The sequence below is a fragment of the Aulonocara sp. 'chitande type north' Nkhata Bay genome, linkage group LG3 (genome assembly GCF_057382095.1).
Source record: "Aulonocara sp. 'chitande type north' Nkhata Bay isolate Kocher_YH1m ecotype deep benthic linkage group LG3, A_spYH_male_GT1.1, whole genome shotgun sequence".
Lineage (NCBI taxonomy): Eukaryota > Metazoa > Chordata > Actinopteri > Cichliformes > Cichlidae > Aulonocara > Aulonocara sp. 'chitande type north' Nkhata Bay.
The window spans coordinates 43,068,890-43,088,590 of NC_141346.1; the positions used below are offsets into that span (position 1 = coordinate 43,068,890).

Consider the following 19,701-nt stretch of genomic DNA (forward strand, 5'->3'; position numbering starts at 1 on the left):
TCCTTTCTTTGTCAGTACATAGTACAGGATGAGTGCGTGTAATTAAATAAATGGTGACATCACTGGGAGCCATAAGGGTGAGTCATTTTTAACAGCACTTTTTTCTCATTGGACTCAAGTCTGTCTTGTAGCATTTGTCACAGTTCTGGGTCATTTGGACCCAGCATTTTGAGTTTCTTGTATTTTGGTATGGTTTTCCTGTGCTTTCCTCCTGTCTCCACTTCCCAAATCACTCCGCTGTGTATTTTAGTCCTTTGTCATTCATTGCTTGCTATCGCGTCATACACAATGTCTCCATGCTGTGTTCTCCCTTTGTGTCCTGAGCATTGCCTGGCTCGAGTTTCTTAGTTTCTAGGGTCCAGTGCCCAGTTTAGTTTTTAGTTCTGCATTTGAGGTTTTGGTTTGTTCTTGTAATGTTAATTCCTACAAAGAGTTTTTGCAGCAATAAAAGCTGAGCTTTGAGTTTTACTTTCTGTTTCTGAGTTCTGCATTTGGGTCCTTCATCCTGCCCGCCACAGCCCACACCAGGGACTTCTTCAGAACAGACGGCTGTGGTGAGTAGAACAGAATTTTTCCTTACCCCTCCAAAATGTATAACAATTAAGACCGTGACTGAGGACCTCACCTCACAAGACCTAAAAGCTGTTTCTCTCTGCCCAAGGAACAAGAAATCTGATTTTGTTTCTGATTTTGAAAAACCTGAGATTTCTGTTTGTGCCAGTCAGTTGGAGAACGTTTGCTACACTGCACAAGGGGCAAAATCACAAACTAACAAGCTAACATTGAGTCTGAACCAATACTCTTTCACTAAATCTGTAAATTTTAAGTCAGTATATTCTGAGGTAGAGTTATCTGTTTCTGAGCCTGTTAACCTTGAGTCTGTAAATCCTCAGTGAACTAAAGGTAATTGTTTTACTGCTAAGATAACTGCAGAGGCGTTAACAACAATAACAAATAATGCGGTCCAACATATTTACAACTCAGTACACACGATAAATATCTCAACACCCCGTCTTGTACTCAGGTTGCTGGAATCTAAAGAATATTGTCCTGTAAACTACCATACAGATGTGGACTCACCAAAACATGATGTCTGCAAACTTTCCAAGTTTTAGCTCAGACACAGGTTTGGTCATAACATCTGCAACCATTTCTTCAGTAGTGCAATATAACAGGCACATTTTTGTCCATTTACAATGGGCCTTACAAAATGATATTTAATGTCCACATCTTTGCACCTCTGATGATTCACAGGTTTTTAGCTATCTATACCTGTCAAAAGCTGCCCTAAATATATAAACTCTTGTATTGTAGAAGCCAGAGCCATATATTCTGCTTCACAGGTAGAGAGCGCCACAGTGGGCTGTTTCTTTAGAGAACTGTTCTTACATAGGTTCACACAGCATTACTGTAGGCTACTAGACCTAAATTTTCATTGTTTCTCCTAAAACACAACTTCTTATCCTTGGACCGTCTGAGATATCTTAATACATGCTTCACAGTTACCCATTGTTCCTTTGTTGGTTCATGGAAATGTTGTGATAACTTGCTTGCCACAAAACTTAGGTCTGGACTGCCTACAGCAGGGGTGGGCAATTCCAGCCTCTACTGGCTGCTCAAGATTGCTTTGCACACCTTCAGTTGGACTTCCAACTCAATTCTTTATCTTCTTCTGCAGGTGAGAAAAATGGAGAGCAGTAACCTTCTGGGACGCATCCGGAACCGTCCAAAACCCCCAGCAACCGCTCTAGGTAAAATCTAGCGATTTTAACATCATGAACACTGGTGTCATAGCTTCATTTCTGTAAATATCATTTGAAGAAACTGAGTTCAGTGTTTGATTTTTTTGCAGCGATCTTTAGCGCGATATTTTGCATCATGCCCATTGCTCAGATTGCAATTGGTGAGCTCCATACTTACTTACTTGAATGAGTGTTCAAAGGTGTTGAAGTTTTCCAGGCAGCTCTGATTGTACTTTTTGAGTCATCCTCCTTGTGTCCACCAGGGGCAATATACCTTCATGAGTGTCCGCGCCAGCACTACATCCCCATCTATCTGATAGTGTTAGGACTCTCAAGCCTGTTGTTCGTGTTGCTCTCCTGCTTTCCCTGTGCCAAAGAGCCAGAAGAAGGCACCTCCAACCCTCTGAGCACAATCTACAAAGCCTGGAACTCACCGGCAATGTTCTTTGTCTTCTGCTGGTTTATCGCTGGTGAGTTAAAAAGTCAAGGAAGTGACCTGTTTCTGGTTGGCTGCCTGTTAAAATTGTGTAAATACAGTCGTGGACATCAGACAAACGACCGGCATAAATTCACACCGAAGAGATTAAACATTAGCTCTCAGCACCACAAACAGAACAGGCAATGTTTACAGTGCGCAGTGTGTTTCTATTATAGACCACATTCGTTTCAGCTGCATGAAGCTCTAAAAGGCCACAAAAAATATGATACTGTGTAAAGTGCTGTCCCTCCTTCATGTGAATCAGATTCATCATAGCAGACATTGAGTCTTATGTACCCAGGGTGCAGGATTCCCTGTCTAATCATTAAAACTTGTGGCTCATTAATACATATTAATAGCACAGCGTGAAAGAAGCTAGCCACAACAAAAACAAGGATGTAAATTAGGACTGTAGTCTTTAGGGTTGAGTGTCTGATTGATCAATATGCTCTATTCTCATTAGTCAGAAGATCAATAGTCATTAATCTTGGCAGAGGGAAGAGCAGATCACAATCTGTATATGAATGATGGATGTAGCTTCCAGTTCTTAAAAGTTTAGTCAAAGCAGAAGTGCCTTAAATCTGCATGTGACTACTGTGACGTGACTGCTCTGGTTCTAAAAATAAATAAGGTTGTGCAAAAGTCTCTGAGAAAATGCTCCTCAGCTTCCTCATTGTCTCACGCTTCCCAATGGCATTGTCGCCCTCTAGTACTAGTATTGCCTGGGTAGGGCCATCCAAACGCCTCACAAGAAGGGATAAAGGAAGGAAGGACAAAAAGAAAAATTTAGTAAAGTTACATTAGAAAGCGATGGTGGTGTAGGACATAGATTAATTAATGGTTAAAGTAATCTAGAAGGTCTAATAAGATCAAGACAAGACATTATTTTAAAAAAGGTTATGAGTTAAGAATGTTAAAGGTGATCACAGTAGATAAACCTTAACTCATTAAAGACTTAAATCTATCCATAGGCTCTCAGTGTTTGCTGCTTTCTGTCAGAGCCAAAAAGTGCAGAAAATATCTCAGCTCAAGTTTTGAATCATCTTGTTTTGGTCAAGACTCTTTTGCTAGCTAACATCACCAGCAGTAGCTGACTGTATCTGTCTTAATTGTGGCTTTTGTGGTAGTGCAGTTATTTAGGTCATGCAGTACAGTGCATTTGAGTCATGATAGAGTAGGTGAGGTAAACTTGGTTGTGGATAAAATAGCAAATTTCTTGCTAAGTAAATATTCCCCAAAATAGCTGTTTATCATCAAACTTCAATCCATCAATTAAATACACTTATCTTATCATTATCAGGCTCCAGACCCTTTTTATCCAGATTACACCTTGTCAACAACTGTGCCCATGAGCATAAAGGTATACCGGGGTGAGAATTAATACATGTTGTAACATTAAATTAAATTTAAAAAAAAATTTTTTCATAGGTGATGTATGGATCTACTCTATTTATCAGCCCAACTATGACAAAAACACAACAAACGTGGACCCCTACTGCAACAAGACCCTTTACCTGTTTGCCTTCTGGATAAACACTTTGTTTAATATCTCAGTTGGGTTTTTTTTCCTGGGCGTCTTTTTGTTCCTCCTCGGCTTCTGCCTGTATAGGGGTGCCAATCCTGCCGCCGACGTGTAATGACTTTTGGAAATGATGAGGGGACTGGACGCACTCAATGAATATGCTGCCAAGGCAAATATGTTGGAAATGGGTTCCAAAAAATGGCAGGATAAGTGTGTGATGTGTCCGTGCATCTTGTGTTGAAAGATGAGCATTTTCTATACCTCTGCAGCAGCTACTGTTTACAGGAATTTAATTATGCAATCAAGAAGATCACTGATGTTTAAGAATTTGTACGAGAGCTGATTCCAATAGCAAAAATATGTTTTACTTTCTTATTTGTTTCCATATTTGTCCCAGGAAAACACACAGGTCTACATTATAAATGTGAGCAAGGTTTTTCTCACAAGTATTTCAGCTTATCATTAAACTCTTTTAGTGACATTACGGATAAATCTCAGCCACTGACATCGTTTACTGGCATCTTATTTGCCAATAAAAACCCAGCATCGGTCAGTGTCAGTAATTAGCTGATATATCTGTGAATCTGTAGATGTGCTGTTACATGCTGAGCCACAAATTGACATTATTGAGTGTACATGATGAAATTAAAAAGTCACTTTGGTTATGGTATCATTTAGGAAATAAATAAATAAGAAATAAATCATGTGTAATGCGGTTTTTCATAATTATAATTCTGTAAAGTGTAGGTTTGTTTTCTGTGGAAACCAACACTTTTTTGTATTTCACTGTTCAAAATGTAATCACATCATTAAACTCTGTCAGAGGTTTATCGCTGCAAGGATGGATCATGAATCGTGAGATTTGTAATAAAAGTCATGCTGTATTTTGTCATGTTAGGAATAAAAATGAAAGAGAAGAAAGAGTGGGAAGCTTTTATGCACCGGCTGTGTAGCAACAGGAAATAGTTTCATCTGAAAAGAAGAAATTCTGCACCTACATGCTAAATGATAGTCTGTGCAAGAAAGCATTAGACCGAAGCGCACAATGGATAATACGGTTATTTTCAGTGTATCTGATCTTTAAAATTTGTAATTGGATACTGTCCCAGTACTGAAGCTTACTTTTTTTGTTGTTTCTGTGAAAGACGACAATGGTTAAGGATTAAAGTGTACACCTCTATAACCAACTCTGTTTAATTATTAGTTGTTAATAATCTCTGGCTTGGCTTGCTTCCACAGCGTGTCTCTTTCCTGTCTTTCTTCCCTAACCCCAACCGAAAGATGGGAAACCACTGAATAAGAATCGGTGTTACAAAAAAGACACAGTGGAGACTCATGATTTCATCCAGGAAACACCAAGAACCTTAGAGGCTTGCAAAGTGTATGGCTGGGAAGGCCAGTTTTAGTCATGTATTTATGAGTGGGGGCTCAGTGCAGATAAGAAAACTAATATTTAGGTTTTCAGAAAATAAAAACAGTTGAACAACAGAGAAATCTGTGATAGACTTGAAATCCTCTACAAGGATCCTCCATTCCCCAGTACAGACCAGTCCCTCTTTTACAAGAGACAGCCTCCACAAGGTCTGTCCTGGCAGAGGCCGAGGGTGAGTTAGACGTGGAGTGTAAAATATAAATTTTTTTGTTTTTTAACTTGAAATACATCTCCTCCGTGAATCGCTACCTTATCGTGGTGGAGGGGTTTGTGTGTCCCAGGGATCCCAGGGGCTATGTTGTCCCGGGACTTCTGGTAGGGTCTCACATGGCAAATTGGTCCTGGGTGAGGGACCAGACAAAGAGCGATTCAGAAGACCCCTATGAGAAGACCATCGAGGGAACAGTTCACTCTGCCCAGGATAGGGTTACCGGGGCCCTGCCTCGAACGGTTTGCAGCCGAGTGTGGGAATGAGAATCAGCAATTCCAAATCTGAGGCCATGGTCCTCAGCCAGAAAAGGGTGGAGTGCCCACTCTGGGTCATGGACAAGTTCCTGCCTCAAGTGGAGGAGCTCACGTATCTCGGGGTCTTATTCACGAGTGATGGGAGAGAAAGCGGGAGATCGACAGATGGGTTGGTGCTGCTGCTGCAATGATGCGGATGCTGCACTGGTCTGTTGTGTTGAAGAGATTGCTGAGTGTAAAAGCAAAGCTATCAATTTAGATGGATGGATAGATACATCTTCTCACCTCCCACATATAAACTGAGTTGCTGCCTCCACATGCTGCATTTCAGCAGATTGGGTTAATTAAAGCACTTTTTATTAAAGGACAGGCGTCATGTCAGCTGGTGAAACCTTAGCCCTCAGGGAGCAAGTTGATGATGGACTGCTATATTGGTGGGATTGTGGGTGTGTGTGTACAATTGAACATAGAAAAAGCACAAGCCAATGTAAACAGACAGCTGTACCCATCACAACAGTGGGCTAAGGATAGGTTTTTATAGCGTCCACAGAGAGCTAAGGGTGTAGTAATACACTTGAATTAAACCAGTGAAATGTTAAGTTGAATCAAGGTTGAAAGGGTTGTTGTTTAGTGTGGATATTGGTAAATGGCCTGTATTTATATAGCGCTTTTACTAGTCCCTAAGGACCCCAAAGCGCTTTACACTACATTCAGTCATTCACCCATTCACACACACATTCACACCAGAGATGGGCAGTAACACGTTACTTGTAACGCGTTACTGTAATCCGATTACCTTTTTCAAGTAACGAGTACAGTAAGGGATTACTATTGCAAAAACGGTAATTAGATTACCATTACTTTCCCGTAGGAACGCTGCATTACTGCGTTACTAAAACCGTGATTTTTTTGCGAGAATGTCTCATGACAGTGACGTAAGCGAGTGTGACGACAACAGCTGTGTGCAGATCAACAATGGATAATGGAGAGAGTATGAGCGTGCAGCGTTTAAAGCGTGGAAGTACTGACCTTACTTTGAGTTTGATTCCATAAAAAGTGACAAAAACATTAGCGTCCATCATGCGTGGGAAGAAAACTTCTTTTTACAGCGAAAAAACCCCTAAACTTCTGAGCAAGCACCGAGTGCGCTACGACGTAATGGGAAACTCAGAGAAACTCGCGGATTCTTCCACTGACCGCTGCGGCACACCTGCACCAGGGTAAACCTCCGCCTGCCCCACTCCTGCTTTACAGGTGAAAATAGAGCAACAGGACCTCTAGTCTTTGACTTTATTTATTTTCTGCTGTGTTTTACTGGCATCTATTTGAAAGACTGAGTGTAAACACAAAAAATATTTTATTTTATGTGCTGGAATGTGCAGAAAATAGGTTTAAATGTTAAACTAATTTATTCAAGTCAGAGAATGTTGCATATAATTAAATTTTTGCTTGATGCATAAAGTTAAAAGATTAAAACTAATAAAAAGATTTTTCCATTTGATTACATTTTGTATGATGGATTATGCAGAAAAAGTAGAATTGGGCTGAAAGATCTATCACTTTATCACCTATTCAGGTTGTAAATCGTGTTTTTAAAAAGTAACTAAGTAACTAAGTAATTAATTACTTTTGAAAATAAGTAACCAGTAAAGTAACGGGATTACTTTTTTGGGGAAGTAATCAGTAATTAGTTACTGATTACTTTTTTCAAGTAACTTGACCAACACTGATTCACACACTGTCGATGGCAAGCTACATTGTAGCCACAGGTGCCCTGGGACGCACTGACAGAGGCGAGGCTGCCAGACACAGGCGCCACCGGGCTACGCAGGGGCACGGTAGGGGCAATCACTTTGTGGCAGACCAATGTCATTGTTGCAGACGATCACTTTTTGGCGCAACACCTGGCGCTAGGGGGCAAAACAATCACATGAGGCTGCTGTTTGACTGAGGAAGAATAAAGCAGTCGTGGTAAGCCAATCACACGACCACTTCAAGATCACAAAGCATCAATGTGATATATACTAGTTTTTAAATTGTGTTGATAGGCCACGTAAAACCAGAGTTGATAAACAATATATACACGGTATTTTTTCCTGAATACTTTCATCATGTTTAATGTCTAAGGACAGCATTAGCAAGCACTCTCTGCTTATGACCTTGTGTCAGGCCTGCAGGTATCAGGCTGTGATGTTCTCCTTTATAGTGGACAGAAAATATTTTTTGGAGTGGCACAAATAATTTGTGTGGCATCTTATTTAATAGAGAACACCTGACTGTTATGTAAATAGCTTGAAATGGCTATTAAAAAAAGGTGAAAAGTAAATGGCTGCAAATAACTTTGTTGTTTGCAAAACTTGTGCATAGGATTTTAAAATTTACAATTTATATTTACATTCAAAGTTATGAAATTGTCAGGGCTCTGTGTGCGGGCAGGTGGAGATGTGGATCCAAATGCAGGACTCGGAAACAGAATGCACCTCAAAAAACCTCAGCTTTATTGCTGGACACACTGACATAAGACATAATCTTTCAAAATAAAACAGGAAACAATAAACAAAGACGCAGACTAAGAAACATGGACTTTACACGGGCAGAATTAGACTTAAACCAGAATAAGCTGGAACATACTAAACATCATCATCATCATCATCATAGCCTGACAATAGATCAAGAAAATAACCAAAAATACAAAATCAAACCAAAACATGAGAACTCAAAATGCTGGGTCAGAACTGACCCAGAACCGTGACAGAAATATGATTCATTAAACACGTTCGTGGTTGTTACAGTAAAAGAATATAACTTTTTCTACTCAAAGTTTGGGGTTTTTTTTTGTCTGATTTCAGATCAGTTGTGCTAATACAGTATGTCAAAATGAAAACATAACTGTAAATTCAGACATGTGAGGCTGTGCTGAAAAGAATGATACCAAACATGGCAAAGTAAATAGTTTTTAAAGGTGAAATGTAGAGGTAAAATTGAAAGTAGTCAAAAACAGCCAATTATACCCTAATTTTTTTTTTTTAAGTAACGCAATTGTTACTTTTCTTAGTAATTAATTACTTTTAGAATTTTGTAACTCAGGTACTAACTCAGTTACTGTTTTGAAGAAGTAATTAGTAACTATAATTAATTACTTTTTCAAAGTAACTTGCCCAACACTGATTATTAGTTAGCTGGGTACCCAGACAGGTTGCCAGGCTTCTGTTTTGTTCCAACTGTGCACCCCTTTGACTGTGTTTGTGGTGATTGTGCCTTTTTTAATGTGATTGTGTGGCATAAACTTTGATTGCTGTGAGGTGTAAAGTCCATCCAGTTTTTGGTGAGTGAAACCTTTGTATTTTGTTTTAGCAAGTATCTCAGTCTGTGTGAGGCACGCATATTATCACTAAATCCTATGTTTAAACATGTAGTCTCAATGCGATTGTGACCTGTGTACAAATAAAAAAAAAAAACAGACAAAGATTTACATAATAAAAGGACGTATCATACATTATACATGCAAATTAAGAAAAATGTGCAAGAGTAATCAGAATCAGAGAAATCAGGGGATGCAGGTTTTTTGCTAGTGTGTTCCATTTATAAGCAGCAAAGTCCAAATGCTGGTTTTGGTATTCGATGGGACTGTTGTTAATTTTATGCAGGCTGCTGAACCTACATCTTGACTGCCACAACCACTACTTATGGCAGTCCTAATATGTAATGTTCATGAATCAATCACTCAATCCCTCTCTCAACTTTTAGACTTAACGGCTGCTACGAGGCCTTGGAGGGAGGGAACACTGCAGAGGCCCTGATCGACTTCACTGGTGGAGTTTCAGAGCCGCTCAGTCTGGATCGTGAGGCTCTAAGACTTCACAGTGACCAGAGGAGGGCGCTCTGCCAGACTTTAACCAAGGTCCATGAATACAAATCCCTCATCACTTGCTCCATACGGGTAGGGCTTCTGAGTCTTGAACATTTTAAAAACTGTTAAACAGATTGGTTAAAAAGATTTTACACGTTTCTCAGCCTGCAGAGGGGGAGACCGTGGAGTCAGTGCTGGAGTGTGGGCTCGTGCGAGGACACGCCTACGGGATCACGGCAGTGAGGAAGGTGAGGTTGGGGGAGAAGGTACTGAAGAGAGGCGGGACATCCAGACTCTTTATGGTCCGCATGAGGAACCCGTGGGGGACCACAGATTGGACTGGTGCCTGGAGTCAGAGGTGAGAGGTGACTTTGAAGTCTTTGCACTGGCTTCTGCCACATGTCAGACTGCTGAGAGCATTTTGTAGGAGCTCTGGGGGGAAAAGTCTTTGCTGACTTTAACAGTGTCGCTGTGGTTTGCAGCATTTTATAATGCCACTGCTGATATTCTGGAGAGATTCTGACATTTTACAATAGTTTGGGATTTGTTTTACTGGGGTGGAGGGACATCTGCTGTTCACATCATGGAAGTCTGAGAACTGGATCACTAAAGGTTTCTAGAAGCTGAAACACTGCTTTTATTTTTATGTCCTTTCCAAGTGTTCTGCTTTCTGTCCTTGTGTGCCCCCTGCAGGTCAGAGCAGTGGCAGCAACTGAGTCGTGCAGAGAGGGACAAGATGGGGCTCGTTGTTCGTGATGTCGGGGAGTTTTGGTACTTCTGATTTTTATTATTTGAAGAACAAAAAGTCATGTGGGTTAGCTGGTTTCTGCCTCACTTTTTATTCTTTTCCTTTTCCCTCAGGATGGATTTCGAGGACTTCTGTCAACACTTTACAGACGTGGTGGTGTGCAGACTGGTGGAGAGGACTCTGCTGTGGCCGAGATCTCGCTGGAGAGAAGTGAGCTGCTACGGGGAGTGGGTTCTACCTCCCCCCACCCATGGCGCACCTCCACCCACTGTGCTCCAGAGTAACCCTACACTGACCCTGAGTAAGAGCAGCAACGGGCCTGGAGGGACCAAGCAGCGTGGGAACAGAAAGGAGGATCGACTCGGTGAGAGTCAACAGGAAGGAAGGAAAAGAGGAAGAAGCAAGCCTGATGTGAACAAAGTGACAGCAGAAAAGGGTGGTGGGAAGGTGAATGGAGTATGGAAGGTGGAGTTGGATAAGAGGAGCCGGTGTGGTGGATGTATCAATCACAGGGACACCTTCCTGCACAATCCACAGGTAAATATAAGATTGAAACCAGGGTTTGCATCAGCACATGAATGCTAAAAATGACTTTTCATTCTTATCAGTTCATGTTTGAGGTGCGAGCCAAAGAGGAGGAGGTGCTGATCTGTCTGCAGCAGGAGGACAGGAGGATGTGGAGGAAAAATGGAAAAGGAGAAAACCTGCCTATTGGCTTTGAGGTGTTGAAGGTGAGCCGGGCCACTGAGCAACCTCACGTTTTTTGAGTCATAAAAAAAATATTTCAGTCCTTCCTCATCATCTGCAGGTGGAGGTGAACCGCTGCAGTCGGGTGCAGTGCGTGGTGGAGCAGGCGGCCAGCTCCATCTACATGGATTCCCGGAGTGTGACACTGAGGGGAACTCTGACTCTGGGACGTTATGTTGTGCTGCCCACCACCTTCCTGCTTCGCCTCTTCTCCCACTCTCGTATCAGACTCAGGTGAAATGCTGGTCAGGAAAGAAGGGTTAGAAATAGCTTTGAACGTTCTGATATTTGTAGATACTGAAAAGGTACGGAGGACCGAAGCTGCCCAAAGGTTTCAAAACAAAAACATTTTTTTACAATTTTATTTTTATATTTTCCACAATTTATGTTTCCAGTGTTTTGAATTCTGCATTTAATTTTTCATTTATCAACGTACTTACTTATTTTTCTGTATTTCATTTTACTTTGCAAAGCTATGTAAAGCGCGTGTTCTCGTCAATATTAACAGGTCTGCAGTTTGTTGCAATCCACTTGGCAATTGTGTCAGTCAATATACGTCAATATATATGTCAGTCTACGTCGGACTTAGACTTGCTGAGTCCCCGATGCTCCGTGGGTGGTTTGTCGCAAGCTGGGTGACGCGTTAGCCAAAGTCCTAGCAGCATCACCAACTAACGTATGCTTGACGTCAATGTGATATTTTAAGCTGGAAGTGCTTTGGTGAAAAGAAAATAAATTCTTCCACAATGTGCATAATACTTTATGTTGGTCGACTGTTCCGTCTTGTTATTTTTTTAATACTCAGATTTCCCATTGAGAGGGCCAGTGTGGTTAATTGGTTCAGGTGCCCGTCACTACCAGATCTATCTCTGCCTATTGCGTATGTGCGAAGGTAACTCTACTTGGACAAACTGCCCGAAATGCGTTGACAGAAACATTTCAGGGATTTTGAGTCATTCTGCACTCCAGATGCGTTAACTGCTTTAAAAATTTTAATCGCGTTAACCGTGATGTCGGATTAATTTGCGTTAATGCATTCATTTTGACGGCACTAATTAAAATTACTGAAAATTATAAAATGTCTAATCAGAATTAATCAGGTGAATAAATACAAAGTTAAATAATACAGGAAAGGTTTAGGAGGTAACAGAAAACTAAATGTAAGTGACATTTTTTTAAATTAAATAATGAAATACTCATTTTAATATTATTTAGTCTTAAAGTAGATTTATTAATTAGTTTGCATTTTTGTATAGTTTTAATTCTGGTGGTTTGGCCCTTCAATAGAACAGAAAAAAAACAGTAAAAAAAAGCTGGAAATTTGACTATAATATTTTTTTCTCAGTTAGGATCATAAATGTTATATAATTTCTTACATATCATTTCTCACACGTCAATAGAAAAAATCTCCTTTTTATTTTATTATCGCTCAGCAGACCTACTTGCCTTAAATCACTGAAATGGTCAGTCAGCTAAGAGCCATAATCTCTTCAGCATGTTCTGTCCTGCCCTGCCATCTCCCTGCAGTTGGACATGGCTGATGCCTGAACATCCTTACTGGCTTCTTTCATGTGAAGGAGCATCGGTTCTATTCTCTGCCCCCCCAAATGACCGAGCAACTTGCCCTATTCCTAAGGGAAGACCCAGACACCCTTACTATAGTACGCTATAGTACAGGAGGGAGGAGGGAACGCCACAAAACGAAGGTGAGCAGACTTAGACTGACTCTTGTCTCGGGGGGAAGGCCTCAAATGATTTTTATGTAACAATATAACATTTTAAAAATATACATATATCATATATATACATATACAATACATAATTTTCACAAATAAATGAAACTAAAAGCACTTGTAGTAAAAAGCTAGAATTAGCAGTATGAAATACACACCGTAATTCAATAACAAATCTGACTTAACGACTATTTTTATCTCCAGTGGTCAGACTGAGCGGTTCGGATTACAGACCGCTGCAGACAGAGAACCAGAAGTTCACAGTTCGCATTCCTTTCTTTTAAAATCATTTTATCTTTTTTTTAAAAGCATAAACATGTCAAATTAAAATCAAAGCATTAAACAGCACTGCGCTCATTTCTTTATCAGTACATATATGAGTGCATGCAATGAAATATCCGGTGACATCACTGGGACCCGTAAGGGTGAATCATTTTTAATAGCATTTCTTCTCATTAGACTCAAATCTGTCTTGTAGCATTACTACACATTACAATGCTTACAAAAACAATGCACATATACGTGTATTGCTGATATTCGCAGAGCTCCACTCCTCTGTTTAAATGCAAACAATAAACTTTTGAGAAGAACAAACGGCCCATTCCTTTTATCTGCTCTCATGTGACAGCATTTGATTATCAGGACAGCTGCTATGTGTGAGCAGCTGCTGTAAGAAGTGAAGGACCTCAAACTGCCACGACCATTGCTTTGAGCAGAAAGATGATTTCACCCTAATGACACCCTTAGTAATTCAGCCTTATTTGCATTTTATGTTACAATCGTTCCTTCTTTCTCAGATATTTAACACCAGTTTAACATATTAGCCTGGAAATTTAAAAATAAATAAATATTGAAATATATCTCTGAAAACAGTCCAAAGGAATGAAACATTCAGAAACCTTTTTGGAGCCATTTTTTAGGCCGGTGGTATGAAAAGAACAACAGTTTAAAATTTCATTAAGTAATTGTTTTTCAAACTGTTTTATTTAAGTATTGAAGTGTTTACACAGTGTGTTTCACAGTCATTTTGACGCTTATCATTAACAACTCTCATTATTAAACCGGATGTGTGTCAGAGCCTGTCACCTCTCGCCTCTTTCACAATCAGCTGACCGCGTGAGCGAGCGCTTTAGTTTGTACGCGCGCTCCCTAGAGGCGGAGGCTTTGCATCTGACTGGCGGAGGCTTTGCATCTGACTAGGTGAGGCTGTCAGAGACGCGAGCAGCTGGCAGGAGGTGAACTCGGAGTGAGCACAAGGTAAGAGATTTAAAGGGGAATCTGTCATTCGTTTATTTAAACACAGAAACTCATTTTTCCCTCCCTCTGTCTTTGTGTTGACTTTTTGCTGTTGTTTGAGGGCTCGAGAGACGACACGCGCTTCGTGTCTGTGTCCCACGCAGGCGGAGACGCTTATCGTCTTAAAAAATTAAGGCGAGGCTGCAGTTTAACGTTAAACGTGCTGGATAGGGAACATTATAAAGCGTATGGGGGCGTTGAAAGCAATTACGTCACTTTTATAGGAACTCCGTAAAGCAACTCGGATGCTGTTAAAAGTTTGTTCAACAGGATCACACATGCTCTACATTTTTCCCCTGCTCGTGATTGTGTCTGCGTTCTCTCTTTTGTAATGTGGAACACGAGCTGTTTCCTTTCCTCTGCTCTTCCAGTAATATTGGTCAAACTGGCTTTGTAGTGAATGCAGACACACCTCTCCGTCTTCCCCTTTATCTTCTTCACTGCAGTTCAGTCGATCCAGTTTCCACACAGACTGAATCCACTCCGTGTTCACCGCGTTTAATCACATTTACTGTCTGTGCTCATAATTAAGAGCTGCAACATAAACTGCAAGAAAGTAAATTGAATTTAGGCTCATGTGGCCCTACCTCAGATGGGAATTCGTTCGATGAGAGATGGGGTCCAGCTGCAGTATGGGAAATGTAGTATTCATTGTTTTGGACTCTCTCTTCTGAGTCTCTCCTACTTTATAGAAGAGACACACTTGATAGCTGGAAGCATGCCCATGAATTATAAATTGTGTTATCATAGCTACTAATGCACGATGCCATCACCTTTCATTTACAATGAAATGAAAATATGTTTGTGTCTAATTCGATGATTGTTTTGGTCAGTAATTTCATTTTTTGTTTAAAGCTTGTCAATTAATAAAAGTTGCTCTTTTATTTATTTTTTTTTATTTTTTTTTAGCAATGACACTGAAATATTTGGGAGGTTTCAGTTGACGGTCTATAAATATTACAAGAATGTAAAATTTTGCAAGACTCAGAGGTGTCCATTTAACCCTCTCAAGGCAGGCGTTGCCAATTTGCAACAGTTAAAAACTAACAACCTGATCACCCCACATACATATTTTATGAGTTTTTTTTTACTCAGAAGTACCACTGCAGGACTTGGTTGTGCATTAGCAACAAGAAGTTTAATGAGAGGGTTAAGTTGTTTTTTTAATCAGTTACATCTTATTGAGCGCTCAGAGAGCTTCAGTGTGGAAAATGGCTCCTCCGTGAAATAGAAATATTTCAGACGTGTCATCTCACATAAAGTTAGGGTGATTTACTGTTAACAACAACGTCTCACTAAAAGTTTCCTCATTATCTCCCAATGCTAATGCTAGCTGCCGCTCTGCTAGTGAATTTGGTTTTCAGATTTGATATAATCTTCATGTCTTCATGATATACAGTATGTTCTGACTGACCTGGTGTCTCATCAGATTAGATGCGCTGTGTTGCCATGACAATTTTTTTCTGAGAGTCCTTTCAATTGAGATTGTTTGTGGCTCACCACCGCTGCCACCATCCTGTGTTTTTGTTCTTCCTCAACACATCACAGGAACGCTCTCTTTCTTCCTCTAATCCTGGTACCAGTCCTCATGTTCTGGTACCAAACATCTGTTGCAGACTGATTTCGTAGTAGCCTGAAAAATACAGAGTTTGGTATCCAATCCTAGTGTGTGTGCTGCCAGCAAGCTGTTGTACTTAATCACATTGGGGAAAATTAAAAAAGAATAGAAGTGGTGGATGTTCATATGCTAAAATTGGGTCGTTTTCAAACATTTCTCGATGTTTGATAGCCCGCTTGATGACCTGACAAACCTGTAGGTTGGAGCCCACAGGAGCCTCAGACGAAGGAGGAGCTCACAGACAAAGATACAAATTTCTTGTATTGTAATCAGAAGATTTGTTTTGTTTGCTTCATTGTCACCGCCTTTTCTGGCTGCTCAAAATCGCTTTGCACAACTTCACTTTGACCTTTAAAAGAATCTGAACAATTTTTTTTTCTCTCACCAGCTCAGCTCTTTATCTTCCTTTGCAGGTGAAGAAACTCATTAAGAAAAATGGCGAACAGTAACCTTCTGGGACGCATCCGGAACCATCCTCAACCCCCAGCACCCGCTCTAGGTAAAATCTGGTGGAACACTGGTGTCATAGTTTCATTTCTGTAAATATCATGTGAAGAAAATGAGTTCAGTGTTTTATTTTTCTTGCAGCGATTTCAAAGGTGATTTTGTGCGGCATGCCCATTGCTCAGATTGCAATTGGTGAGCTCCATACTTACTTACTTGACTGAGTGTTCACAAGTATTAAAGTTTTCCAGGCAGCTCAGATTGTTCTTTTTTTGAATCATCCTCCTTGTGTCCACCAGGGACAATATACCTTCATGAGTGTCCGCGTGAGCGCTTCATCCCCATCTATCTGATAGTGGTGGGAGTCTTTGGCCTGATTCTGTCGTTGCTCTCCTGCTTGCCCTGCGCCAGGGAGCCCGAAGAAGGCACCTCCAACCCTCTGAGCACAATCTGCACAACCTGGAACTCCTTGACATCTGTCTTTCTCTTCTGCTGGTTTATTGCTGGTGAGTTAAAAAGTAAAGGAAGTGACCTGTTTCTGGTTGGCTGCCTGTTAAAATTGTGTAAATACAATCATGGTCATCGGACAAACCACCAGCATAAATTCACACCGAAGAGATTAAACATTAACGGCTCTCAGCACCGCAAACAGAACAGGCAATGTTTACAGTGTGCTTCATGCAGCTTTTATAGCAGAATGTTTCTATTATAGACCACATTAGTTTCAGCTCCATGACTCTCCTAACACCAAACTGAATGTATTAAAAAGCCAGCAAAAAATATATGGTGCTGTGTTAAGTGCTCTGCCTTCATTGTGTCTCTTAGATTTATCATAGCAGACACTGAGTCTTATGTACTCGGGGTGCAGGATTCCCTGTCTAATCATTAAAACTGATATCCCACGCTAGCACTGCGTGAAAGAAGCTAGCCGCTACGAAAACAAGGAGTACAAGCTCGAAAACATGGATGTAAATTAGGACTGTAGTCTTTAGGGTTGAGTGTTGATTGATCAATATGCTCTCTTTTCTCATTGGTCAGAAGATCAATAGCCATTATTCTTGGCAGAGGGAAGAGCAGATCACAATCTGTATATGAATGATGGATGTAGCTTCCAGTTCTTAAAAGTTTAGCGAATGGAGAAGTTTCTTAAACCTGCGACGTGACTGCTGCGACGTGACTGCTGCGACGTGACTGCTGCGACGTGACTGCTGCGACGTGACTGCTGCGACGTGACTGCTGCGACGTGACTGCTGCGACGTGACTGCTGCGACGTGACTGCTGCGACGTGACTGCTGCGACGTGACTGCTGCGACGTGACTGCTCTGGTTCTAAAAATACTTAAGGTTGTGCAAAGTCTCTGAGAAAATGCTCCTCAGCTTCCTCATTGTCTCACACTTCCCGATGGCCTTATCGCCCTCAAGTACTGGTATTGCCTGGGTAGGGGCATCCAAACGCCTCACAAGAAGGGATAAAGGAAGTAAATTTAGTAAAGTTATGTTAGAAAATGATGGTGGTGTAAGATTTGGATTAATCCATGTCTGGGAAACTGGGCCTAGTTTTCAGAAGTAATCTGGAAGGTCTAATAAGATCAAGACAAGACATTATTTTAAAAAAGGTTATGAGTTAAGAATGTTAAAGGTGATCACAGTAGATAAACCTTAACTCATTAAAGACTTAAATCTATCCATAGGCTCTCAGTGTTTGCTGCTTTCTGTCAGAGCCAAAAAGTGCAGAAAATGTGTCAGCTGATGTTTTCAATCATCTTTTCAATTGTCTCTTTTGCTAGCTAACATCACCAGCAGTAGCTGACTGTATCTGTCTTAATTGTGGCTTTTGTGGTAGTGCAGTTATTTAGGTCATGCAGTACAGTGCTTCTGAGTCATGATAAAGTAGGTGAGGTAAACTTGGTTGTGGATAAAATAGCAAATTTCTTGCTAATTAAATATTCCACAAAATAGCTGTTTATCATCAAACTTCAATCAAATTTTATCAGGCTCGCAGGGGCGCTGGAACCTATCCAAGCTACCATTGGTCGAGAGGCAGGGTGCGTTCTGAACAGATATTCCATTTGTCATAGGGCGTTAACAAACTGCAGGCAGTTAATTGGGAATCTTTCTAATTTTGTTTTAATTTTTTTTTTTTTTTTTTTAGCACCCCCAGCATCCTAATGAAAATGCTGGTAATCTGAATTTGATCATGTTTGAAAGTCTGTACTTAGATCAGAGTGAGCCTATAAGTTCTGTTTTTAACAACCAGGATAAAAGTAAGATGGATTAGATGCACATAATCCAGAGAAGGAAAAAACTGGATTACTAAAACCAGATATTTTTGAAGGGTGAGAATGAGAATGTTGTAACATGCAAGGGCCACTAGGTGGCAATATATGGCTGTTTTAATGGATTACTACACACAAACCCCTGAGAGGTACATGTAACATGAATTAAGATAATTAGAATAGTTGTCTAAGCTCAGTGAGGCTTCAAGTGCTGCTTTGCACATCCTGTCAGCTGTCAGGCCTCCAAACACTAAAGTCCAGCTTATGTGCAGAGAGATCAAACAATTATTATTCATTCTTCACTTCATTTGTTTTCTTTTTCTTTTTTTTTCTTTTTTTTTTTTTTTTTTAGGTAATGTATGGATCTACTCTATTTATCAGCCCAACTACACCAAAAACACAACAGATGTGAGCACCTACTGCAACAAGACCCTTTACCTGTTTGCCTTCTGGACCACCACTCTGGTTTACATCCTGATCGGTTTGTTTTTCGTGTGCGGCTTCTTGGTCCTCCTCTGCTTCTGTCTGTGTGGCCGTGCCGATCCCGATGACGACGTGTAACGACGTTCAGAAACGATGACGGTACTGGACGCACACAATGAATATGCTGCTGATGCAGATATGTTTACGAATATGTTGTAAGTGTGTGATTTGACCGCGCATCTTGTGTTGAAAGATGAGCATTTTCTATACCTCTGCAGCAGCTACTGTTTACAGGAATTTTATTCTGAAATCAAGAAGATCATTGGTGTTTAAGAATTTATGCGAGAGCTGATTCCAACAGCAAAATTATTTTTACTTTCCTATTTGTTTCCATGTTTGTTCCAGGAAAACACGTCTATATTATAAATGTGAGGAAGGTTTTTCTCACAAGGATCTCAGCTCGTCATTAAACTCTTTTAGTGACGATACAGATACAGATGACATCGTTTACTGCCATCCTATTTGCTGATAAACGCCCAGCATCAGTCATTGTCAGGGTTCAGCTGATACATCTGTGAATCTGTAGATGTGCTGTTACATGATGAGCCACAAATTTGGGTTATTGCGTGTAAATGATGAAATGGAAAAAGTCACTTTGGTAATGGTATCAATCAGGGAATAAACGAATACCAAAAACATTCTGTGTAATGCGGTTTTTCATACTTTATAATTCTGTAAAGTGTAGGTTTGTTTTCTGTGGAAACCAACACTTCTCTGTATTTCACTGTTCAAAATGTAATCACATCATTAAAGTCTGTCAGAGGTTTATCGCTGTAAGTTATGGATCATGAATCTTGAGATTTGAAATAAAAGACCTGCCGTATTTTGTCATGTCAGAAATAAAAATGAAAGACAAGAGTGGGAAGCT

The 19,701-nt window shown here is 40.4% G+C and overlaps 3 protein-coding genes across 4 annotated transcripts; all 3 read left to right on the plus strand.

The window, feature by feature from the left end:
* The first annotated feature begins 419 nt into the window (after positions 1 to 419).
* Positions 420 to 4,884, plus strand: LOC147335775 (transmembrane protein 272-like). Its single transcript, XM_086281926.1, has 5 exons — positions 420 to 554; positions 1,679 to 1,751; positions 1,853 to 1,903; positions 2,006 to 2,212; positions 3,649 to 4,884. The coding sequence occupies exons 2-5, from the start codon at positions 1,688 to 1,690 to the stop codon at positions 3,855 to 3,857; spliced, it is 531 nt and encodes a 176-aa protein (XP_086138052.1). The 5' UTR covers positions 420 to 554; positions 1,679 to 1,687; the 3' UTR covers positions 3,858 to 4,884.
* Positions 4,885 to 10,080: 5,196 nt separating this feature from the next.
* Positions 10,081 to 11,222, plus strand: LOC147335776 (calpain-5-like). Its single transcript, XM_086286110.1, has 4 exons — positions 10,081 to 10,260; positions 10,351 to 10,774; positions 10,846 to 10,968; positions 11,046 to 11,222. The coding sequence occupies exons 1-4, from the start codon at positions 10,226 to 10,228 to the stop codon at positions 11,220 to 11,222; spliced, it is 759 nt and encodes a 252-aa protein (XP_086142236.1). The 5' UTR covers positions 10,081 to 10,225.
* A 2,595-nt stretch (positions 11,223 to 13,817) lies between these two features.
* On the plus strand, positions 13,818 to 19,701 carry LOC147335777 (transmembrane protein 272-like). 2 transcript variants are annotated; one of them, XM_086281948.1, is made up of 5 exons: positions 13,818 to 13,974; positions 16,020 to 16,130; positions 16,220 to 16,270; positions 16,375 to 16,581; positions 18,703 to 19,701. In XM_086281948.1, the coding sequence occupies exons 2-5, from the start codon at positions 16,067 to 16,069 to the stop codon at positions 18,909 to 18,911; spliced, it is 531 nt and encodes a 176-aa protein (XP_086138074.1). In that variant the 5' UTR covers positions 13,818 to 13,974; positions 16,020 to 16,066; the 3' UTR covers positions 18,912 to 19,701. The 2 variants fall into 2 exon arrangements, with proteins under 2 accessions (XP_086138074.1, XP_086138065.1); XM_086281939.1 differs by having other exon boundaries at positions 13,820 to 13,974; positions 16,045 to 16,130.